At 46.7% G+C, this 25,679-nt stretch overlaps 1 protein-coding gene across 4 annotated transcripts in view; it reads left to right on the forward strand.

The window, feature by feature from the left end:
- Positions 1 to 1,165: 1,165 nt before the first annotated feature.
- The window catches only part of FLNB (filamin B), a 143,427-nt gene continuing 118,913 nt past the window's right edge, over positions 1,166 to 25,679 (forward strand). For all 4 annotated transcript variants that reach the window (XM_015538545.2, XM_007084399.2, XM_007084400.2 and 1 more), the window contains exon 1: positions 1,166 to 1,616. In XM_015538545.2, coding sequence (XP_015394031.1) covers positions 1,325 to 1,616 — 292 coding nt within the window. In that variant the 5' untranslated portion in view covers positions 1,166 to 1,324. The remainder of the gene's footprint in view (positions 1,617 to 25,679) is intronic.

Genomic DNA, 25,679 nt, shown 5'->3' on the forward strand with positions numbered 1-25,679 from the left:
AGATGTGACTATGGAGAACCAGAGAGATGATGGTGTGAGAAAGACTCAGCCTGATGTTGCTGGCTTTGAAGATGGAGGAAGAGGCCACAGCCAAGGAATGAGGGAGGTTTCTAGGAGTTGGAAAAGGCAAGGAAACAGATTCTTCCCTAAGCCTACAGTAAGGAATGCATCCTGCCAACACCTTGATTTTAGTTCAGTGAAACCCATGAGGGATATCTAAGCTACAGAACTGCAAGATAATAAATTTGTGGCTTTTTAAAGACAAAGTTTTGGTAAGTTGCTACAGCAGCATTAGTAAACTGATATGCACTGCAAATTATTCATTTCTATTACTACTACTAAGCTGTATGTGATAGTTGATTTGTACTTTTCTCACCCATTACTGTATGAATTCCTCAAGGTCAAGGAATAAGTTTGTCTTATTTAAAAAAAATTTTTTTTAAGTTTATTTATTTATTTTGAGAGAGAAAGAGACATCCAGAGTGGGGAGGAGCAGAGAAAGGGAGAATCCCAAGCAGGTTCTGCACTAACAAAGTGGGGCTCTAACCCAAGAAACTGTGAGATCATGACCAGAGTGAAACCAAGAATGGACGCTTAAGGACTAAGCCACCCAGGAGCCAGGGAATGTTTGTTTTATTTACCATTAGTTCTCAAGTGCTAAGAGGGCCTCCCACACAATAGGCACTCAGTAAATGCTACTGATGACACTATTATAATTCACGTGAATTTAACTGATACAAATAGTAAAGTGTCCATTCCTTCTCCGTGTCCTCCAGTGCCTAACACTTTTGTCTGGCACACAGCAGAAGGTCAATAAAAACCTTTATTGAACCTTACCGAACCTATACGTGGATCAAGTACTACTTACTCCCCGCACTCCCCTCTCTCATGGCCCACGCCGCCGCTCCCGCCCATCCTGAACGCCCCTTACTCCAGTGACCTTCTTCTTAAGCCAATGTCTCCCCACTGGCTTCCTTTTCGCCTAGGTAGTGAGCACCGAGCACGGGGTCCCTGGACACCTTGCCGGCCGTGGGGTGCAGTGCACGTTTGGGACCGCAGGGGGCGAGCGTAGTCCGGGAACGCCCGCCGAGGGGTTGGGACGGGGCGGGGCCTCGAGGGCGGGTCGGCTCAGTGCGCAGGCGCGGGTCCAGACGCCTCGCGCGGCGAGGGGCAGGCGGCTGCAGAGCAGTCCCGGCCGCGGCTCTAGTAGCAGCGAGTTCGAGCCCCGCTCCCGCTCCGCTTCGGTTCTCGCTCCCCCGGCCCTTGGGCCTCCCGACGCCAGTCCCGGGCAGTCGCTGCGCTTTGCGCTCTCCCCGCCGCCAGGATGCCGGTAACTGAGAAGGACCTGGCGGAGGACGCGCCGTGGAAGAAGATCCAGCAGAACACCTTCACGCGTTGGTGCAACGAGCACCTCAAGTGTGTGAACAAACGCATCGGGAACCTGCAGACCGACCTGAGCGATGGGCTGCGGCTCATCGCGCTGCTCGAGGTGCTCAGCCAGAAACGCATGTACCGCAAGTACCACCAGCGGCCCACCTTCCGCCAGATGCAGCTGGAGAACGTGTCCGTGGCCCTCGAGTTCCTGGACCGTGAGAGCATCAAGCTCGTGTCCATCGGTGAGTGCCCTGGCCCAGCCGGGCGCCGAGGTGTACCCTCCCGCCCCCGCGCGTGCGCCGGGGGGAAGCCTGGGTCCCCCTGCCGCGCGCCCCTACCGCGCCCAGCAGCCGCGGGCTGGGTGTGGGCGCTGAAGCGGGGTGCGTTGTCCTCCCGGGAGAGGGGACGCAGGAGACCTAGGTCTCCTTCCCAGTGCCTTTTCCTGGGCTAGGACTTTGTGTGATGGCCTCGCTGTGCGTCCTTGGGGGGCTGTGGATCCTGGGCTTGGGTTGGGGCTGCACGGGGAGAGCTGGGGCTGTGGCATGTTTTCCGCACCCGCGGTGCCCCTGAGGGGGAGCTGGAAACCTCTGGTCCACGGTCCATAGAAGTGGGGCCCCACTCAGATGTTCCCCAAAACGCTCGCCCCGCTGCGCCCAGGCTGGTGCGCTCAGCGGCTGACGAACGGGCGGTGGCTCTGACGCCTGGCGGGAGACTTGGGGAGGGACAGTTCTCCGAGCCTGGGGCCTCTCCGCTCAGGTGGGGACGGCGACCTGTTACCCTCCCCCGCCGTCTCTGGCTTGGGTGTGGGCCCCGAGGTGGGAAGGGGAGCTGCGGGTGGGGGGGGGGTGTGTCCTCCTCTCTCCCTCTGCTCCCAGCTCAGCTCTGGCTGGGTGCCTTGGGGTGAGCCAGCTCTGCCGCCGAAGTGATCATTTAGGGACAGTAGTGGTATAGTAACTACTGTTTTGTAGGGAGAGCCCAAACTTGTGCGCGCTGTGTGCCAGCAGCCTTCCAAGTTCTCAGTCCTTACACAAGCTGGGAGTTGGGGTGTTCTTAGACCTACTTTACAGACAAGGAGGGGGGTCCAGAGAGTTAATTGACTTGCCCAAGGTCTTGGAAGTAGGAAGAGTCTCGCTGAGAATGGAAGGGAAACGGGTACAATGAAAGGAGACTTTGCCTTCCTCTCCTAGCCTTCCCCACACCAGGGTCTTCCTGAGAAGGGGGAGGGAGTTGGTGTCAGGTTCCGCTCCCCTCCGCTGGGAAGAGAGAATGAGGGTCAGGTCCCCGCCAGGACCTGGGGTAGTTGAAAGCTTCCAGGAAAGCCACAAGGCTGCTGAGGGCCTGGGCTGTGACTGTAGGGGGAAGGGGTGTGTAGTTATGTGGGTGCGTGTGTGCACTTTTGTGTGTACAGAGGATGTAGTGTGTACACAGCGTGGATGGGCAGAGAAAGTGTGTGCACCCATAGTGTGTGTGTGTGTGTGTGTGTGTGTGTGTGTGTGTGTTTTCTGCCAGGTGAGGCTCTTGCTGGAGGAGCTGGCCCAGGCCTGGGTCTGGGGTCTCTTCCAGAGAAAGCCAGGCCTTATAGTGACTCCTGTGATAGGAGGAAAGGGTGGTGGGTGATGGGCTGCACGGGGTGGGTGTGGCTGCTGGGACTTTCTCCAGAGCAAAAGGGGTTCCCTCTAGGCTGAGTCTCCTCTGTCCTCTCCCTCCCCTTCCCCCACACCTGCCCTGGCAGGTAGGGCCGCTTCCTGCTTCCTGGGCCCAGGCAGCCACCCCATCAAGGGTGGCTTCTCTGCAGAGCTGTGTAACAGGCTGCCTCTTTTTTGGGGTCCCATCTCCTACAGCTGTGGAAGGAGAGCCCCAGAATTATCCTGGAACTCTCCCCTTTTCAGAAACCAGCTTTCCTTCTGGGGAATCTCAAGGCCTGGCTGAGCTCAACTGGGATCGCTTCTTCTTTGTTTTAAAAATGTGTATTTGTTTAATTAAATGGGCGAAGAAACTTAAAGTAAATCAGGAGTATCCAAACATGACATGAAATCTCTTCAAAAAAGCAAAACAAAACAAACAAACAAATGAAACCACAGCACCAGAAAATCCTGGACTGCCTAATTTACCAACTGTTTACAGAGGCTGTGCTGGCTCCGCCGTGGCTTCCCGTCACTGCCCTGAACTTGGGGGTCTCATTCTAGACTTTGTCTGGTCCCTTACATTTTCCTGTTGACCCTCATGATTTTCATTTCTGAACCCACCTAGGACATAGCATTGTCCTGACATTCCCAATTAGCCTCCCCTTCTCTGGTTGTGGACTTGTGGGCTGTTGGCAACTTCTTGCTGTGGACCTGTTCCCACCACAGACTACATTGTTTCATTTTATTTTAAAATTATTTCTTGGATCCTATTCCCCCAAGTGGCATTCCTGGGTCAGAGTGTGACCACGTTTATGACTCCTATCATTGGCTGCCTAGTTGCTCTCCAGAAAGATCTCACAGTAAACAGGTTTTCCAGCCTCTGAAGACTGGAGGGAGACTTGCCAAGTGCCAAAAGTCCCATGGGGGTGATGCCTGAGGCCTCTTCTCCCTGCTCCCGGGGCTGTTCTGGGTAATGGCCCTTCAGAAGAAAGTCCCGTCCAGCTCGGACTTCAGTTCAAGTATTCACTGCTTAGGCTGTGTTGCATTGTGCTGACAAAGACCCTGGCTCCAGTTTGGTGGGACACACTAGGTGTTCTGTGTGTTCTGTTTATCGCCCCATTGATCACCGCCTGGAATCCTCAAGGTTTGGTTTCCTTGTCTATGTAACCATCTGCTTCACCAAGTCACTGGGAGGGTACAAGGCTTGCCCTGGTTCTGCCTAAGTGCTTAGAAAATGGTCATTGCTGTTATTTCTGTGGTTGTTGTTAGTATTATTATCTGCACTTAAAGATGAGGAAACAGGAGTGAAGTAACTTGCGGAGATCACCCCGCTACTAAATGGTGACTGGAAGCTGGGTCTGCCCAGTTGTGAAACTGACCCTTAACTGACCTGCTTTTCAGTGTCAGAAATGAGTGAAATGCAGCCCCTCTCCCCCAGCCGGAGAGCCCCGGAAACACCAGGTTTTGCAAGTCTGGGATGTTGGGGTAGCAGCTGGACACTCACGCTTTGAGCCTTGAACAAAGTCTTGAGCAAAGAGGGAGTCTCAAGGCTTTAGGTGAGAGGATGAATCCTCTGAACTGGGATGAGGGTCCCATGAGATGAGTGTCACGTCAGGAGGTGAGCAGAATCAGTTTGCATCTAGCATCAAGATGAACTTGTTGAGGGAATGGCTGCCCTGTGTTCACTGGGGTTTTTTTGGGGGGGGGGCGGGGAGTGGTGGCGGCAGTGGTGGTATTTCCTGCTACTTAATGGATGGTGTTTTAGTCCATAATCTGGGAAGGTATCTTTGAATGGATACAGGGTTTTGTATACTTTGGATAACTTCCAACAATGTACATTGTTGGGAATCATAAGAGTTGTATACAGGCGCCCAGCTCTGAGACATGAGATGGTCAGAAGCTGCCAGAGGACTGGTTTTTCTGCCTAGAATTCAGGGACAGACAGTTCTGGCTGTTTATTCACATTCGTGATTTGTTGTAAGGTGGGCCCAGTCTAGGCTGCATCCAAAAGTTGAAGATTTTCTTCAGTTTCTTGGTCTGTCTTGGGCAGTTCATAGTGAGGCCTCAGCATAAATAATTCTAGTTGCCTGCCAGGAGCTGGCAGTTTTATTTACTTGTTTTTCCAAAAACCTTTCTGATGCTGGTCTGCTTAGCCAATTTGGAGAAAAAGGGGTCTCCCAGCCCAAGAATGACAATCAAGGCTGCCTGGAAGTTTGGGTGGTGTGTTTTGGTTTGATCCTTTAGAAGAAGGAATTCTTTCCTTTTCAGAGGATGCGGTCTGACCCTAATGTTTACTTAAGGTGCCTGTGCCAGGCCAGCGCCCCAGAGCAGGCAGGGTGTGTGTTCCCAAGACCTTGGGTCACCGGGCAGAGTTTCCAGGGTGGTGGGTCACCATGGCACTCAGTCCCTTTTCCTTCCTGTTGCCCTGCCCCCACCCAAATAACATACAAATACAGTAATCCTGAATTCTATTCTTTCCTGAACTACCTGGTAAACGCCAAGTGTGTCTTTTTAGGTGAAAGTAGTAGAGAATGCTTTAAAAGTAGCAAAGTTGCCTACTTTGTCAGAATTAACAAGTTCTGGGCCATTTGCAACAAAGTAACACAGTGCGAGATGTGGATCTTACCTTAGTTAAGAGCAAGGATTCTTGGTTCAAATCCCACTTGCCACTAAGTAGCTGTTAAGAAACTTCGGTGCCTTGGTTTCCTTATCACCAAAATGGGAATGATAACTACCTTCTTTAAAAGGTTGTTATAAAAATTAAACAAGTTAATATTTTAAAAAATGTTTGGAACAGCACATAGTGCCGTGTGAGTGTTTACTCAATAAATAAAGTACTGGCCAGTAGTGTTCTCAACAGCCATGCTGGAGGGTTTGCACGCCTAAAGGACGTTTGAAATCAGGGCCACACTGGGGAGTCCAGCTTGGTTGGCTAGTGTCACTGCTGCTTGCTATAACAGGGCTGTGGACTGGCCTCCTTGGAAGGGAGGACCCCTGGTTATGTTGTGGCTGCCTCCGAGGCCCATTCATAGCAGCTTTGTTTCTGAGACCTGGACTGGAGCTTGGGGCGGTCATTCCATCCTTTCACCCCGTGCGGGAATCTCTGGGCCAGATCACTTCCAGATGGCAGTTGGGCTCTGTGGAGCTCCTCCAGCAATGGCAGAGCCAGAGTGCCGGGCAGCAGCTGCCTTCGTTCTTGGAGAGGCTGTGCTGAAAGGAGGGCTTCTATTTGGTCCCAGATTACGTCTCCTGGGCACTACCCCTCCCCTCCTTGCCGGGACCTGGTTTTGTGCTGGGGCGGGTGTACCGGGTAGTTGAGGATGGCTGCCTTGCTCCTTGGGCAACAGACGCTCAGGCTCAGAGCCTTTGGGCCTTGGCTGCAGTGGTTTCAGAGCTGGGGGTACCACGTCATCTGCTTTCTCCATAAATGGCCTCTGGGTCAGCACATAGTAGGCTATCGTAGATATAGCTGAAGGGTTCAGGGCGTGCGTCTGAAGCTATATTGCCAGGATTCTAAGCCCCACCCTGCTCCCTAACAGCTGTGCAACTCTGGTCCACTGCCTTAACCTTTCTGAGCCTCAGTTTCCCCATTTGTAAAATGGAGAATAGTTGTTCCTATCTTAGTTGCTGAGAGCGTTATATGTGACTAAGTTTATAGCATAGTGCTGGCATTATCATTAATATCAATATGCTTCTGAACCCTTAAAGTCTAGGACTTTGTCTTGTTTTCCATCTACTCTCTGGCCAGTCCTACTGCTGTCATCTGGTGTGTCAGATATTTCCTTCCCCCCAGCTTGGAACTTCTGATGCAGATGCCTCCTAAGATCCTTTCTTTCTTCCTTTCCTTATTCAGTAAATCTAGGAACGACCAACTCTGGGCCAGGCCCGGTGCTAGGGCCAGAGGGATAATCAGAGTCAAGGCCCCAGCTTGCGTCCTATACTGCTCAATGCAGAGGAGGGAGTAACCAGAGAGTGTCCTCGAACCTTCAGGCACACACAAAAATCACCTGGGGACCTTGGTAAAACTGTGGGTCTGATCAGTAGGTCAGGTGAGAAGGCTGAGATTCTGTACTTCCAGCCCCTCCCAGTTGCTACTGTTGGTGGCGGTGGTAGGCCACTCTGGAGGTAGTAAAGATCTAGAGGGCAAGCCCTCTGGGGGGGGTGGTGGGGGAGAGGAGCACCTTCCCTCAGGCTGGGATGGGTAGTCTGGAGGGCTCCCTGGAGGGAGGGCCTTTAAGCTGGGGCCTATACCCTGACTAGAATTAGGCAGGTGAACAGACAGTTAGCCAAGTGAGGCACAGAGTTTGTCACACGGAGGTCAGAGGGGTGGCACAGGTGACAGGAGCTGTCTCACAAAGGGCCTTCTGAGGCAGGAGGCTGCCAGCCAGGTATCTTCCTTGAGGATGCTTGGTGTAGGGTAGGTGAACCCAGCTGAAATGGATCATCTGATCTGGGGCCCTCTTGACTGTTACTCCAGTCATTCCTGCCAGTAAAAAATTTTAATGTGCCCCTTTCTCATATATGCAAATTTATAAGCTATATTCATATATTATTGTCAGTCTGTATATTAAATATTAGTAACACTTACCTTCATTTTAGATGACAAATCCAAATATAAAATCTGATTTTTCCTGTGCTCTAATGAACTATCTTGCGCACCTTGTGGTACGTATACCCTATTTGGAGGCCCCCTGAGGGCTTGTATTTCTGCATTTCACCTCCCCCCGCCCCCCATGTTGTTGCTATTCTGCATTTAGTTTTGATGTTTGGTTATCCTCAGTTAAGGAGGTGGATCTATAATTCTGTCCCTTTCCCCCAACACGTTGAACCAAATGAATAAACCCAATGGAATGAGTCATTTCAGTCTAAATGGGTGCTATTTCCTGCTCTTACAATGATTAAAATTGCCTTTCATGACATTCTACTAGAAGCCATCCTTCATTACTGTTGTAAATCTAGTTATCCATTAAACGTGTTCAATAATCACCAGATTGGCTCGGGTTACTGTATAATAAACAACAGCACTTTCCCCTTCTGGGGCTTGGAAAGTGGCCTTGTATTTTTTAAGTGCCTTGCTCACTTTTCTTGGGAAATTGAGTCCATGTTCTAGGGAGAGAGTTTTGGGGAAAGATGATTAGAAAACCAAATGGTTCTCTTTATATACTAAAGGATAAAGCAGTACATGAGAGTAGTTATACATGGTCTAAAGGATGGAACTGTTGGGTATTTTCATTCTGTCCACTTAGTGTCATGATTTTTTTCATCCCCAAACATACTGTGCTATCCATGCAGTTGCTACCTTTCTTCCAAGAGCCTTACAGCAGTTGCCTTAAATACATTCATTTGATAAGTTGTAGATAGTTGTCATAACTCTTCTGCAAGCTGTTCAGTTATAAAAAAAAAAAAAATGATGGGAGTTTACTTACACCCAAACATAACTTTTACCTTCCCTGATCCCCTTTTGACCAGTCTCTGTGCAGTAGAATGTCCTTGGTTAAGATTTTCTTGTACTATAAGCAAAAAGCAGTTTGGTTTTTCACTTAGTCAGGACTGACTTTATAGGTTATAGGTCTGAATTATTTTGACAGAACATGTGACCTCCTCCTTTCCCCCATCATCAAAACCTAGCATAGGTAGAATGGATAGGTAAGGAGGACACTTGTCCTCCTCCTGCATATTCCTTGGCTTTTCCAAGGATGCACACGGATGAAGACATTTGTGTACTGAGTGTTGAGGTGTGCACATGCATCCTCTCACATAATATCTAACATTTTCCTATGGCTGCCATCTGCTAAGTATGTCCTGAGTACCTTGCCTTACTTGCTTCTAATCCTCATTATGAACCCTGCAAAGTGAGTGGCTTTGTATTTATTTCCACTTTACAGGTGAGAAAACTGAGGCTCAGATCAGCCTCCCTTCACATGCCAGGCATGATGTTTGCCTGCATTAAACTGCAAAGTATTTTTTTTTCATCTCAAAGTTTGGTTTCATACTTAAACTAGATACACTGTAGTGAGAGAATTCATGCAGCTTTAGTTCCGTCCTTTTTTTGTTTTTTTTTTTTTTTTTTTTTTTTGTTTTGTTTTTTGTTTGAAATGCTCCTTGAGCTTGATTAATGTGAAATTGAAATTCTCTTCTACAGAACAGAACTTTTTTTTGGCCCATTGGCCATGCCTCTTCCAGTACTGTAGAGCTTTGGGGCCTTCTTTTCCGTTCTGGGGCACCTCTGCCTTTATTTGGTTCCCAGGGGCAGTGATTTCACTGCAGGTTTGCAGTGGGGACCCGCTGAAGGCTGCTTTGGGCAGCCAGGCAGGGCTTCCTTTGTGAGGCCTAGAGGCCAGAGATGAGGAGGAGGTGCCCCTGGAATTTCTCCTGGTTGCACTCCTGTGGGGCTCACGGTGCACACCACTTGCGGGGGTGGGGGGGTGGGGAGTGGTGGGGTTTGTGGAGACCTCGCTGTGCTGGGAGATCCTTGGTGACAGTCACCATTGGCACAATCGTGCCCTCTCCGAAATGACCTCACTCTCCATCCTTTCCTTCTGCCACCTTTAAACATTAACCGGCGGGAGAGTGTGTTGGGTTGTGCCTGCTGCTGAGCAGAACCTTTCTTTTCTGGCTGGCATTTCGCCTTTATCAGTCTGGCCGCCCTGGCACAAGCCGCTGCCCGCTCCCATGCCAAGCCAGCAGCCCCTGGCTCATCTTCATGGAGCCTTGCTGTGTCGCGTAGCTCCGCCAAGCTGCTCCAGAGCTGAACTTGTGTCCCCAAGGGCTTCTCCTACAGCACTCCCAAGAAAGGAAGCCGGTCTGGCAGGCCTACTCAGTGCTCAGCCTTCCCCAGAAATCGCAGGGGCTGGTTTGTTGCAAGGTCTGGGCGTTAACACAACACTCCTGTTCTCCCTCTCTGAAGGCCCTTTATGCTGGCATGAATTCCTTTTCTCATGGAGATCTGAAAGCTCTTTTGACTAAATGGGTCACCTTTCTGGGTATTTTCATAAGGCTGGTCAGCTTTTGCCATGCCAGACAACTTCTCTGGAATTTCCGTTTAGATATAACGAGAATACAGTGTGGAATTTTGGCTTTTGAGCTATAGGGAAATGGGTGGGGATTTGTGGCAGGGATATGTAAATTTGCTGCGGCCCATAAATTCAGATTTTAAGATTAAAAAAGGCACGCAGCAGTCGGCTTTCCTTCTACAAACAAGAATGGTGTTACTTTCGGCCCCCCGCTGCTTGTGACCGAGGCAGAGGCAGGCCTCCCGTGGAGGCTGGGGTCTGAAAAGATTCTCGGTTGCTAAAATCAGATTCCTTCATGTCCCCTGCCGCCCCCAAGAAAATAATCAAGTTCTTATCGTGCTGGTACTGCACTGCTTGTGTGAATCACCCTGATTCCTCTGTACCTCCCTGAAGTGATTTATCAGATATTCCAGGGAAACGGGAATTATTTGGCATTCTGCGGTCTGTTAGGAGCATGGCTGGGCCTGGGTTTTCTTTTCAAGAACAAAGTGATTGTTCCCTTGGTGGCTTAAAGCCGGCCCGAGGCAGGGGGTTGGGGGTGGGGGTGGGGTACTAGGCGCCACCCTCCAGGGGACCAAAGGTGCTGAGGTCTTAGGGCTCTGGCCCGAAAAGGCCTTTGTAACTAGGCGGTTCTGTTAACTGAGCAGGGTTCTGGGTTGTGTTTATAAGATTCCTTGTCAGTGGAGGCAGAGGCTGGAAGGCCAATGGTGTCTAGCTGGTGGGATGAGGGGCCTCTCCGTGGGGCTTCCAGACCTCCAGGAGCAGCACCCAGTCTGTTCTGAGAGGAGGAGCCTTAGGAATCTTGGCTTGCAAGCACCCAGGCAGTGGCATGTCACATTCCTTATCTGCACCAAAGGAGGCAAGCTGGCACCTGGGGAATGCCTCTCCTGTCCGGGAGTCCTTTATAGGAAATGATCCAGGTGTCACATTACGTGTCCTGTCGGGCATGCATCCCTTACCACAATTACCTCTCCTGTCCCTTGGCACTCTTGTTTGACACCTGTGGGAAGTCACATCTGAGGTGGGAGGGCTTGAGACCCTCTCCTGGACACCCACGTCTCCCCACTCACCCCATGCCCACCCCATTTCATAGCTTCCTGAGCTCTATAGATCTCCTAACTTGCCTGTTTTGCTCTCCCACTGGATCATGACTGCTGATTCAGGGGCAGGTGTTGAATCCTGTGTTCACCTCCTTGGCTCCGAGCTTGGCACCTAGTAGGAACATAATAAATAAGTTATCGGGTAAATACACAGCTTCAGGCATAGATGGGTTGAATAATAAATCTGATACATTAATTGGTTTGCAAGAGACTTGCTTTCAGAAAATGCAAAATACTTATCCTTTGGGGCCAGTAGTGAAGTGGGAATTATGTGCAGTGGACCTCGGGGTCCAGGGTCCCAGTAGAACACCTCATTTTTGGGACAGTGATGCTGAACTTAAAGAATTCAGCACTTCATAGTCCTTCTCTGAACGTCTATGATTTGCTTCAACTGTTAGAGAATAAAGCCTTTTCCTAGTGATCATGCGAGGCTTAGAAAAGGGATATAAATGGAAGCCGCTGAGAATCACTATAGTAATAGTAGCCTAGCTTCATTAATAATAATGAATATATATTGAATCCCTACCAATACCAGAAATTGTGATCAATGCTTTTCACTGATAGCTAAATGAAGCCTAATTGCAATCCTGTGGGATGTAGTTATTGTTGTAATCCCCATTATACAGATGAGGAAACTGAGGCATGCCCCAGATCAGCCACTGAATATGTGGCAGACTATGATTCAAACCCTTGTCTGAGAAATTTTAACCCTCAAAGGAAAATCATCAGCATGTCTTCAGAATTCACTTCTAAATACTTTTTTTTATATTAAAATGTTGTTTTGGGGGGTGCCTGGGTGGCTCAGTCGGCTAAGCATCTGACTCTTGATTTTGGCTCAAGTGATGATCTCAGGGTTCATGGTTCAGGCCCCGTGTCAGGCTCTGGGCTGACAGTGCGGAGCCTGCTTGGAATTCTCTCTCCCCCTCTCTCTGCCCCTCCCTCACATGCACTCTTTCTCTCTCTCAAAATAAGTAAGTAAGCTTAAAAAAGAGTTGCATTTGTGCTTATTGTAAGAGAGTTGCAAGAACATAGAGAAATACAAAGAAAAAAACCATATCACATGTTGTGAAAAACCTTAACAAATGTTTTTCTACTTTTAGGGAATTTTGGGTAATGGCTGCCTTTTGATCAGAATGGGAAAAGGGGATTGCATTTTCTCAGGAAAAACGAGACTGGACCGGAAACGTTTTGTGAAATCATTCTGATCATACTGATGGTTGTAACAAGACTCATCCTCAAATTACCGCGGAGCTGTGCCAGCATTAAAATTGGAGGTCTTGGTTGAGGCTTATGGTTTGCAAGTCTCCCTTGGTCTAGAAATATGTTTTGGTCAACCACAGAGTGGGGGTGTTTCATCTACTTTCTGCCTCTTAAAAGTTTTTAGGACCAACTTTTATTGGGACTGCCAGGGTCTCTTAATAATAGTTATTATGTTTGGTAACTATTATGCCCTCTTCTCATGGTTAGCCCAGCGTGGAAATTCATTGACTTTTTAGTTGCTCAGCTCTATTAGCAATTTAAATGTCTCAAATATGAGCCGAACAGAATGTAGTTGGGCAGCTTGGTTCACCTGTGCCCATCTGGGAACTTTTAGAAGTATGAATATTATATGCATGGCTGGTGTTTTGAAACATTTTCTCAACAGCCCTCAGGACACCAGCCTGTCTTAGCCTTGTTCGAGGTAAAGGAGTTAGAATGAGACCGCTTCCTGAGTGTGCTTAAGAGGACAGGTCAGTTAGACCCTGCCATTTGCCGGCTGGGAGACCTGAGGCAAGTTCCTTGACCTCTCTGAGGTTCCATGTCCCAGGCTATCAACAGTGCCCCAGCTGTTGGTGTTGTTGAAGATTAAACAATACAGTCTTTATAAAGCATGTGGCAGATGATAAGTGCCCCATGAATGGTGGTCTTTCCTTCCTCCGCCCCTTTCTCTCTCCTCCTTCTTTGGCCTGGGGTGGCCCCCTCAGACTGGAGGAAGAAGTGACCTAATTATCGTGGAAGAAGAGAGGTGGGTGGGAATACTCCCAGAAATTGGTCAAAGGTACCTCATACTGAATAAGCTGCTTTTAGAAGAGGTGACTTGGGTTTTTCAGTGGCTGCTGGGCAGGAACCATGGGTCAGAGGCACTTCCTGGTCTTCCGGCCAAGCTTCCTTAGGTTAAGGGTAGAAAACAGGTGCCAACTATTCTTGACGTCTTCCCCCACTTTCCCTTTTGTCCTGTTTGGCTAACGGCTAACGGATCTGTTGTTTTAATTAGCTTTTTGGCCCCTCCTTTCTTTCTTTAATCCTTTTTGTCTCTTAGGATGTCCTCCACTCCCATTTCTTTCCTGGTTTTGCTCTCATGGAAGGGGCTGTTATACTGCCCAGGTGATATGCTCGTGGGTGTGAGCCTTGGCTCTGCCCCTTGAGAGCTGGCTGACCCCAGGGAGTGTTTTGCCTCTAGGAGCCTGTCTTCTAGATGCAGAATGTGATGATAAACTGCTCTGCCTTATTGAGTTCTAAGGTATAAAGAGAATGTGCATCTCAAGCCCTTAGCACCGCTCCTGGTCATAGGCAGTGATCAGTAAATGACAGCTGCTGCTCTTGTGTTGCTGGCATCAGCATAATTACTGTGCAGCCCCACACCTCCCACTTCACCCTTCTCAGGGCTCAGTCGAGGAGGATGGAGAGGAAGCGGCCATGCTGCAGATGAGACTGTGCTCACTGCCTCAGTGTGTGCTTCCAATCTGGAACAAAGGGGTGTGTACCAGCTACCCTCCCTGAGCCAGGCTTGGCTCTGCCTTGGCCCTGGGCACTGTTTCCTCTCCCTCTAGTCCTGGCCCTTTGATACCTGGGATCATGGTGGGGCTTCCTGCCAAGATTTTTGCTGTCCTGGGTGTGGTCTTAAGCCCAGCACTGCCCAAATTCATGTCATGGAGCTAGTGACAATATTTTTACAGTAGTGCTTGGAAACTGGGATCCTGGGGTCACACCCTGTACAAATAGCATCAGGGTTATTGGACTGGGGTGACTGGAGGAGATCGGCACCAGAAAATTCTATGGCTCCTAAGTCTAGAAGGATGTGGGAGGTTGTGGGGGGGGCATCATTCCCAGTTCTTTTCAGGGGTACACTAGTCTTAGTCCTGCCTGGCTGAAGGGATCTGTGTCTTGTGCGGCTGCCTATTTCCTTCAGTTTCTCCGTGAATACAAGCTGCCTGCTGTTTTCCTGGCTGGGCCAGATTTCTAATACTGCAGCCTTTTAAGGGAGTGTCATTTTTAGGTTGTCTCTTTTAGGGGCAGAGAACACCCAACACCTTTCCCAGAGGTAGAATTTGTGGGGGTTTTACTTGAGTGATGACTAATGCAGATCTTTGCGTTTTAATGACGGGAAGAAATTAGTCAGCCTGGGCACTGTTTCCATGTGACAGGGCAGAAATTTAAACACTTGCACAATGGCTTTTGTTTCACCAGCTATTAAAGTTGACCATCAGGCGTTATCAATAAGATCAGCAGGTGTTCACCGCTCTGCTTCCGGAGACCAGTCTGTAGTCCTGGGAAAGGCCCAGAGCAAGCTGGATTTGGCATGACTGTGGGTCCCGGGCAGACCTGGGCCCGTTTCTACCATCACTGGGGCCTTGGAGAGGCCCTGCCTCTGTCTCTCAGCTTGTTTTCCTGCCTGTAAAAGGGGAGAACTGGACTAGTCTGTGTCTCCCAAACTTCAGTCATTCGTAAAGAAACCACTTACATTATTTTTGCCATGTCCCATGGCTGCCTCTATTTCATTTTTCTTAATATCTGCCTCCCCCCCTCCGTAGTTGACTCATTTTGAAATCAAGTGCATTTGAAAAGGAGACTTTTGTCACTGTTGTAACAAAAAAAGGAGTGTCACTAGGTAAATCGAGGTAACCGTAAATAAACCCAAAACAGTGTTATGAAATTCTGGCTAGCGCTATTGCCTATTGTTAGCAGGAGGCCGACTCTTTTGGTTAAAAAGGAAAATTAGGGGTGCCTTGGTCGGTTAAGCGTCTGATTTCGGCTCAGGTCATGATCTCATGGTTTGTGAGTTCAAGTCCTGTGTCGCACTCTGTGCTGACAGCTCAGAGCCTGGAATCTGCTTCAGATTCTGTGTCTCCCTCTCTCTCCCTGCCCCTCCCCCACTCACACTTTGCCTCTCTCTCAAAAATAAACAGTAAAAAATTTTTTTAAAAAAAGGAAAATTAGCCAGAGATGGGTGTTCAGAGTAACCTAGCACCACATTGAGCCTTTCTCCCTGACCTACACAGAAGAATTGAGAAAGAATTGGAAAGAGAGTAATGTTGTCTTAGTGATGCAAAGAGACTGATAGAGTGTCACCAATAGCTCAGAATAGTAATGTATAGATGCTTTGTTTGATACATACTTGTAGAGCCTTCGTTGAGTGCCAGGATCTGTGCCAGGATCCTAGAGGCTAGGACAGAGGGGACTGGGGCTTGGTCACCTGTCTTGGGAAGCTCACAATCTAATGGGAATCCTAGAAGTAGGTTAATGTAAATGAAGAGCAGGACAGGCCACAAAGGTTTCAGTAAGAAAATCACAGAACTAAGTTCTGTCATGTGTATAGGAGTCTTTTACAAATGCAAGTTGTTTAGAAAATTAAATTTTATTTGGAATTTTTAAAAAAAGTTGATTGATTGATTGATTGATTGATTGACTGAGAGAGAGAGAATCCCAAGCAGGCTCTGTGCTATAAGTACATGCCCGATGTGGGGCTTGATCTCACAAACCGTGGGATCATGACCTGAGTTGAAATCAAGAGTTGGATGCTTAACCAACTGAGCCACCCAGGCACCCCATAATTTGAATTTTTTTAAGTGAATAAACCCATTTCAGTCCAGAATGATTCTAGAGAAATGGAATATATTAAAGTTGTGTCATTGTTCTTATGGTGTTAAGAGAATGATCCATCTTAACCCTTTATGTGGTGGTAACCGACCTTAATTCCCTAAAGCCTAATTTGAGTTTTGAGCTCTTTTGGAGTCTATGTCCATTGTAAATAGATATAAACAAGATGGCCTGATCTGCTCTTTGTGACACTGTTTCCCCCCACCCCCGCCCCGGTCTCAGACTAGCATGTCCTGTAGTTTCTGCAAGCAAGATATACCCCAAGATTGGACTTTTGAAATGCCTCCAGCTAGTGTCCAGGAATGAGAGGTGTTTTTTAAGGTAGTGGGATTGAGGCTGAGTCTGATTTTCCTGTCCATCTGCCAGCTGAGGGCAACACCTACTTCTCTTGGGTTTCTGGGAGGAGGGAAGTTGTGGTTAAGAATGAGGACTTGGGGGGCACCTGGGTGGCTCAGTCAGTTAAGTGTCCAACTTTGGCTCAGATCATGATCTCACAGTCTGTAAGTTTGAGCCCCGTGTCAGGCTCTGTGCTGACAGCTCAGAGCCTAGAGCCTGCTTCAGATTCTGTATCTCCCTCTTTCTGCCCCTTCCCCACTCTCACTCTGTCTCTCTCTGTCTCTCTCTGTCTCTCAAAAATAAATAAACGTTAAAAAAACACAAAACAATGAGGACTTGGGAGGCACCTGGGTGGCTCAGTCAGTTAAGCAACTGCCTCTTGGTTTTGGTTCAGGTCATGATCTCATGGTTCGTGAGATTGAGCCCTGTGTGGGGCTCTATGCTTATCACGTGGAGCCTGTTTGGGATTCTCTCCTCTCTATTCCTCCCCTGCTCATGCATGCACACACTCTCTCTCAAAATAAAAAAGTAAACATTTTAAAAAATAAAAGGAAAAAGAAAAATTTCTAAAAAAGGAGGACTTGGGTGCCAGGCAGCTCTGGGGTTGAATCTGGGACTTACTGTGTGACCTAGGATTGAGTTACATGATTTTTCTGGAGCCTTGGTGCACAGTGTTCTCACCTGTAAACTGGGGATAATCATAGTTTCTACCTGAAAGAGTGGGTGTGAAGATTTAATGAGCTAAATTTTGTAAAGTACTTGCCACATGGGAAGTGTTTAGGTAGGGCTAACAGGTAATCCACACTTCTCTGATTGAAAGGCTCAGGTGTTTACTACTCTAGGCTGGTAGTGAGTGCAGTGAAGGGGGACATCAGATTTGGGATTTGGTTAGAACATGCTGATTGGCATCAGGACATTCAGAAAGGATCTGAGATTTGGGACAAATGGCACCATGATCCCTAACACACTGTGTATGGATCAAATCAGAATGAAATGGACAATGAGAAGAGCCTTCAAGAGGGCCAGTGGGGCAGTTAGAATCCTTTCAACCACAGGAATTGGACCCCAAACTGGCTCACATATAAGGAAATTGATTGACTCATGTCAGCAAGCACAGGGTGGGTTATGGGTTTGTGGGACCCAGTGCTCTGTCATCAAGGATCCAGGTTCTTTTCTTCTTAAAAATTTTTTAAAGTTTGTTTGTTTGTTTATTTATTTATTTATTTAGAGAATGAGTGGGGGAGGGGCAGAGAGAAGGAGAGACAGAATCCCAACCAAGCAGACTCTACACCTCCAGCCAAAGTCAAGAGTCTGATGCTTACTTGACTGAACCACCCAGGTGCCCCAAGGGGCATATTCTTTGAAAATAAATTATGCCAATAAAGACAGGATACAGAGCAATAATAAATTAGAACTGCTTAGTTTGAGTTCTGCTGAGAGTGGGCTGGACACAAGGACCTGCACCCATGTGGAGATGCTTTTCTCAGGGGAGGTGATCCCAGGAAGCAGGAAAGAGGTACCGTGAGTGAGACAGGGAAGGAGGAGAAGCCAGTAGTAGGGTGAGTTATCAGGGCCACTGTTGTGGGCAGCAGTGGCTCAGTTCTGCTGGGACCTCCCGAGAAGTGTACAGAACGCCTCTAGAACTGCCCTCCTGAGAGGACAGGAAGCTGGCGATCCACTAGCTTCAGTGATAGAGGCATTCACTCTTCAGATTTCCAGGCTGGACGCCCATGCGTGCTGGCTCTGCTGGTGCAAAAAGGGAAAAGAAAAGGCGAGTGCTTGGGTTGGTAGGTGGACCCTGGAGAGTGATTTGTGCCCATCCTAACTGTGGCTGAAATTAGAGGTGGGCCAAGAAAGAGAATCTAGACACAGGCAACAGTGACATTACCAAGTATATCTCCCTGGATCAGTTCTGCAAACAATGTTGAGCAGAAAAAGCAAATTGCAGGAAGATACATATGCTCTGATACTGTTTATATAGTTTTACATATGTAATGGAAATACAAATATGTTCATTGGAATGACTGTCACCAATCTCTGGATAGTGGTTGCCTGTAGGGTGTGGGGGGTGTGCAGCCATGAAGGGGTGTGCTGGGGCTTTCAACTCTTTGTAACATTTGATTTCTTCAATTGCATGGTGCTGATATTGTACTGTTCTTTTTGTCCTCTGTTTTTGTGTGTATTTGTTGGAAATATTTCCAAAAAAGTGTATTATTTTAATGCTGGTACAGTGCATTAATGAACTTGACCAAGGGAAGGGGAAAAAAGGATCCTACCTTTATGATTTTGTTTGTTTGTTTTAAAGACAAGCTTGGGCCCAACTTGTAAGAAAAAAAACAGATCATCCTCAAGATGTCAGGATGATATTAAGACAAAAGACATTCACGCTTCGCAGGATTTCTCCCTCCCACTCCCCAAGTATGTGTTGAAACTCCTGAGCTAATAACCTTAGAATGTAAGGCCCCTCCTGTTGCTTGTGAACATGGCAGGCTTGGGTTTCTCAAAGGCAGAGAGAGCTTCAGACATCTGCCTCTGGGAGCTTCCAGTCAATGGCTTTTTGTCTAAGTGAAGGAGATATTTCTCAAGGAAATACCTCAAGGGACTGCTGAAATATTTGCATTGTCCTTAAAAGTGGGTAATAGTCCAGATAAGGGATGGTTCAGCAGTGGATTGAGTGTTACCAGGGTTGCATTCAAAGAACACCTTTGCATTATGGCCAAAATCAAGTCTGTCCATTTTGTGGTATGGTGGTTAACTGTCTAGTTTCCCAGGCACCTGAACATATGAGCTCAGAAGCATTTAATTTTTAAAAAATTACTCCGGGGCACCAGGGTGGCTCAGTAGGTTAGGCATCCAACTTCGGCTCAGGTCATGATCTCACATTTCATGGGTTTGAACCGCAGAGCCCGTGTCAGATCCTCTGGCTCCCCCTCTCTCTGCCCCTCCCCTGCCCACACGCAGGCTCTCTCTCTCAAAAACAAATAAACATTTTAAAAAGTTAAAAAAAATTACTTTGTTGGCTGACTCAGGTAGAGTATGTGACTCTTCGTCTTGGGGCTGTGAATTCGAGCCCCACAGTGGGTGCAGAGATTATATAAAAATAAAAGAATTCTTAAAAAAAATTACTCTATTGGGGTATAATTGACATACAACAAATGACACATTGAAAAGTGTACAATTGGAAGGCAACAAAAACAAAAATAAGAAAAACCTCATTAAACTAAAAAGCTTCTGCCCAGCAAAGGAAATCATCAACAAAATGAAAAAGCGACCTAAGGAATGGGAGAAGATATTTGCAAATCATGTATCTGATAAGAGGTTAATATCCAAAATATGGAATAAATAATTCCAGCAACTCAATAGCAGAAGTCCAAGCAATACAGTTAAAAAATATAGAGAGAGATGGGGCGCCTGGGTGGCTCAGTCGGTTAAGCGGCCGACTTCGGCTCAGGTCATGATCTCACGGTCTGTGAGTTCGAGCCCCGCATCGGGCTCTGTGCTGACAGCTCAGAGCCCGGAGCCCGTTTCAGATTCTGTGTCTCCCTCTCTCTCTGACCCTCCCCTGTTCACGCTCTGTCTCTCTCTGTCTCAAAAATAAATAAACGTTAAAAAAAATTTTTTTTTAAAATATATAGAGAATATATAAGACAGAGAATATAGGCAGAGAGTATATAAGACATTTTTTCAAAGAAGACCTGCAGATGGCCAACAGTTACGTGAAAAATGCTCAAACATCAGTAATCAGGGAAATGCAAATCAAAACCACAATGAGATATCACCCTGTGTCCGTTACAATGGCTATTATCAAAAAGATAAGAGATAGCAAGTGTTGGTAAGGATGCAGTGAAGAGGGAACCATTGGGTACTGTTACTAGGACTGTAAATTGGTACAACTACTGTGGAAAACGGTATGGAGGTTCCTAAAAAAGATAAAAATAGAACTACCATATGATCTAGCAATTTCACTTCTGAGTATTTATCCAAAGAAACAGCCTAAGTATCTATTGATGGGTGAATGGATAAAGAAAATGTGAGATATGTGTATGTGTGTATGTGTATGTATATATATAATTCAGCCATAAACATAAACAAGAAGGAAGTTTTGTTATTTGTGAGAAAACAGATAGACCTTGGGGGCATTATTATGGTAAATGAAATAAGTCAGAGAAAGACAAATACTGTCTCATCTTACTTATATGTGAAATCTTAAAAAACAAAAAACAAAAAAACAGCCCAAACTCAGAGATAAGAAGTATGGGAGGTGGGTGAAGTGGGTGAAGAGAGTCAAAAGGTACAAAATTCCAGGTATAAAATAAGTACTCATGGGAATATAATGTATAGCATGGTGACTATAGTTAATAATAACTGTATTGCATATTTGACAATTTCTAAGAGATTAGATCTTAAAAGTTATCATAGGAAAATTTGTCACATATATGTGACATATATGTTACCATATATGGTAACAGATGTTAGCTAGACTATTGTGGTGATCATTTCACAGTATCTACAAGTATTTTATTTATTTGTTTATTTATTTATTTATTTATTTAACAGACTATTTTTGAGAAAGAGAGACAGACAGAGAGAGCAGGGGAGTTCAGAGAGAGAGGGAGAGAGAGAATCCCAAGCAGGCTCCACACTGTCAGCATAGAGCCTGACATGGGGCTCAGACTCACAAACCATGAGATCATGACCTGAGCTGAAATCAAGAGTCGGCCGCTTAACTGACCTAGCCACCCAGGTGTCCCAAGAAATGTTTTCTTAAAGACAATTCTTTAAGCTGGTTGGTAAAAGCAGCTGTGGCTTTGGTCACTTCTTCTTTCTGTGTCCTCTACCACAAAAGTTTTCATTCTTGCTGTCATCAAATTCTCTAACTAGTTTACCTGTAGGAAAAGGCCCTGTAGTCCTAACACTGTGGCTAACTAGTAGAGTGGTGAGTGCTTCTTGAAAACAGTCTCTCACGAACCATCACTCAAGGAGGGGTAGGTGAGCTAACATCTGTCGTGTACCAGGGATTGTGCTAGGTTGGTGCTTTACATCAAGTATGCCACTTAATTCGAACGGCCCTATGAAGTAGGTATTACTTCTGTGTTACAGTTGGGGAGACTGAGGCACTGAGAGGTTTAGTGACTTGTTGCATAGCCAGGAAGCAGAAGAGACAGACTTTGAAAGTAAATGTATCAGTTAGTCTGTGTATGCTTCCACATCACAGGAAACCCAACTTATCCTGGCTCCTCCAAAAAGGGAGCTCATTGGCTCCTGCAGCTAAACAGTCCAGGGGTAGGGCAAGCAGCAGGTGCATTTTGACCCGGAGGTTTTGAGGTTGTCAGAACCCTGTCTCTGTTTCTCTTAGATTCTGTTTTCTGTTATCTCTGCTCATGGACAGGCTGGTGTAGCAGTTCCTGGCCACACAGCCATACCCACATCCACACCTCTCTGAGGAAGAAGGCAGACCCTGGGGTTTACTGTGATTGGACCAGCATGTGCCACCTGCCCTCTTAACCAATCACTGGTCAGGGTGTTTGACTGTTGGGATTGGCTTAACCTAGATCACATGTCCTACCTCCTCTCTCCCCTTCCCAGTCTGGGACATTGAAGAGGTTGGAAGGATGGATCCCAGGGAGGCTTCTCACACTGGACCGCTGCTATACTAGGTTGCTATTTGTTTTTTAGAAACCCCCTTAATTTTATGAAACTCTGGGCTCACTGGCTATGGTATTTTTTTTTTAATTTATTTTTAAGTTTATTTATTTTAGAGTGAGCAAGGGCACAAGTGATGGAGGGGCAGAGAGAGAGGGAGAAACAGAATCCGAAGCCGGCTCTAGACTGTGAGATCTTGACCTGAGCCGAAGTCAGACACTTAACTGACTGAGCCACCCCTGGTTGTGGTATTTATATAGCCTGTAACTTAGGTTATTACCTCTTTCCTCACCCAAATGAGATTACCTCTTCACCCCTGCCAAATGAGATTCCCACCCCCTCAAAGTGAGATCCCCCCACCCAAGTGAGATTACCGTTTCAACTTCACAGGCAGATCAGGAAGAAACAAAATGAAACAAAACAAAAAAACCCAACATGTAAACTGTAACATGCTTGAGGATTTTTAAGAGCTGTCTATATAATTAAAAGGTGTTAGTTAGACTTGTACATAAAATAAAATCTGACTTCAAATTTAAGTGGCGTAATTTCCATGGCAAAATACCAGGTAACCTGTGATCCTCAGTCTTGTGGACTTGTTGGATTCCCATCTAAAGAGGGTGCAAAATGGCAGCTTAAAAGCAACAGGCATCTCCACCCCCCTTTCTAGGAGGAAGAGTTGAAAGAAAGAATGAATGTGTGCAGAAAAGGGGGTTTGCTTGCCTTCCAGGGTCCGTGTTGAAGGAGAGGAAAATGTAGCTCAGCCACAGTGACTCTCCCCAATTAAAAACTAAAAAAAGATCGTGGTTATGGGGCTTGGATTTCTGACAAACCAGCAGCCTCAGTCATTTTGAGTGTTATTCCAGATTGGAAGATTCTGTTAGGAGGAAAGTGGAAGCTTCAAGAATTCCTCATTGGATAGTCAGAGGGGCTCCTCATCACAGCCCCAGCTAGAGGAGACCACCCTATCTATTCACTGGGCAGGTGAGTTGACCACACGTGAAGTCTGGCCCAGCACAACATACTCGGCCTGGGGCGGCAACATGGGAAAGACTTTTGTTGGGATTAACTTTCTATAAGGATGCCCTTGCAAATGAGCCCATCCTTTTCTCACCAGCACCCTTATTCCACAAAGCTTACTTGTTTTGGACCTATAAATTTAAGCCTCTTAATGAATTGACCCAAGACTTAGAGCAGATTTGCTTTTTTTTTATAATGAATCCGCAGCCTTAAATGCTTCTGACTCAGGTGAAAAGGGGATCCTGGAGCACAGAATGGGAAGAGCGTGGGGTCTGCACACCTGGTTCTTATTCTGACTCTGCTGTTCATCAGCTGTGTCTTTGGGCCTCAGTTTTCGCATCTGTGAACTTTGAGCATTGATCTAGAATCAGGGCCAACAAACAGGTGGCACCCGTGCTACGCTTTTCTCTCTTCATGGCAGACATCACTGATGTTTTTTTTCCCACTGAGCCCAGACTGGGCATTAGAATCCTTTTCAGTGTGGTGCTCCAGGCAGCCATTTGGTCCTTGAGATGAAACCCATTTATTGTCTTGATGAAAGTATATGAACTTGAACTCCCCTTTATCTGTGATAGTTTGAATCTTGCCCTGCAAAGAGCCTACACAAAGCACATTGTGCCCAGTGGGCTGCCTGTGTTGGGTGTTGGCTTCATTTTCACATCGACCGTACCGAACTCTTCGCTGCTGACAGTGCTGCTCTCCTTCACGCCCCCATACGTTGGCCCTTGCTCCTCCTTCTGCTTAGCTGCTCATGTTTTCTTGTCATTCAGGAACCAGTTCACATGCCTCTCCTGTGTAGAAGCCCTCTTCAAATCCCCCATGTAGCATTAGTCATTTCTTCTCTTTTGTTCCCACAGCAGTATACACACAAATTATAATCTTTATAAAATGGCCATGATCCTATTTATGACTATAGCCCTCCACCAGACTCGCCTCTAAGCCCTTTGGCTTTCTTACGTTACCATCATGATTTCTTTTCTTTTTTCTTTTCTCTTCTTTTCTTTTCTTTTCTTTTCTTTTTTTTTCCTTTCCTTTCCTTTCCTTTCCTTTCCTTTCCTTTCCTTTCCTTTCCTTTCCTTTCCTTTCCTTTCTTAACCATTGTGATTCTGCCAGACTTATTTTCTGAATATTTTTTCTTTGCATTTTTGTATTCTGTGTTTCACAAGGAAACTAGAGAACACGATCAATTGTCAATAGAAAACCACCATCACTGGCCATGAAGAATAGGTAGCTATAACAGTAAAAGCAATGAACACAGCAGTGTTACTAATTTCTTGAAAAGTTTGTTGAAGACTCTGACCAGGAGGCCTGCTTAGAATCAGAAACTGATTCTTAGTGAAGCACGCAATCTAGTAGTTATCGTCCTAACTCATCTGCTTTGTCTGTTCTGCCCCTTTGTGGGAAAGGCTGTGCTGATTCAGCAGGGGCCCAGCACCTGGAAGAGACAGACCTCTGTAGGGTTGGATGCTATAATCCCAACCTCCCATGTAACACCTTTGTGTACCGTCAAAAGTAAGAATTGTAAAAGGATCATCAGAACCATTGAGTGGAAAATGAAGCACATGTGGCTTTGTTTAGTTCATGTGCCCTTGCCTGGTAGGAAGGACTCATTTCTTTGCTTTGCTGGATTAGTGTTTGATAGATGAAAAAAATCTTGTAGAAAAGTAATTCTACCCTTGAGCAAATTCTTATGGAAAATGATGCACTGGATCTCTGTTCTTTGGGAACATCTAGGGAAAACATGGTGGTACAGACATCCTGCTTCACAGATGGGAACACTGATGCCAGGGGTTAACAACTAACCTGGAAGCTAGTCTGACAGAGGCTAGGTTGCCTCTTCACGCTGTGTTTTCTCATCTGCTAGACTTTGCCCTGTTGTAGTTCAGGTTGTGAGTGGCGAACAAGAACCACAGTCACTAGACTGAACAGAACTAACCTCGTGGGGTCTGCAAATAGGAATTTATTGGGGATTTTTCCTTGCAAAGAAATCAGAAGTGCTCTGGTTTGCTCTTGGAAGGATGCCAATCACTTTATTGCCTGTACTCCTTTTTGCCCAGAAGGGTACCATGTTTTATTGGCGGGTGGGGAACTTCAGGATTTGGCCGCAGTGGTTGAACTGTGGTACGTGCTCGCTACAGCAAGGTGGAATCCCACACTGTGAAGATATGTGCAGAAGCAGGCCAGATCCTTGGCATACTACTGCAACAACTCCCCCAGCCCTGGGCTGCAGCATCGAACCTCTATGGCTCTCCCGCAGGATTAGTATTTATTGAATAATAGTACACCCTGACCCAGGGAGCAAAAGCAAATAGGACGAGCACTGACACTGCAGGGGAGTGTGAGTAAACAGTTACAGGCTACCCCAAAGAGCTGGCCTTTGGCCAGCAACCTGGTGGCCGTTTACATTCCACTCTTATGGGGCCGTTGGCCTTCTCATTTAGGGGAGTAGGCAGTTTCCTGGCCTGTGCTTGCAAGCCCTGATGGGGAGGAGTCAGATCTGAGGACATAGTTTCTTTAAAACATATTCCCCCTCCATCCTTCTTAGGTGGAGGTTGGGTGTATCTGATACTTTTCTCTTTTCTTTAAATCTTTATTGGTTTTTTTAAATCACAAAATAGGTACATGCTTGTTTAAAAAAAGTTTGATCCTTATAGAAAATTAAGATATTGAGTGCTGACTATAATCATACTAGTGCCTAGTATGAACTTGGTGGC

Source organism: Panthera tigris, chromosome A2 (genome assembly GCF_018350195.1).
Source record: "Panthera tigris isolate Pti1 chromosome A2, P.tigris_Pti1_mat1.1, whole genome shotgun sequence".
NCBI classification, from domain to species: Eukaryota; Metazoa; Chordata; class Mammalia; order Carnivora; family Felidae; genus Panthera; species Panthera tigris.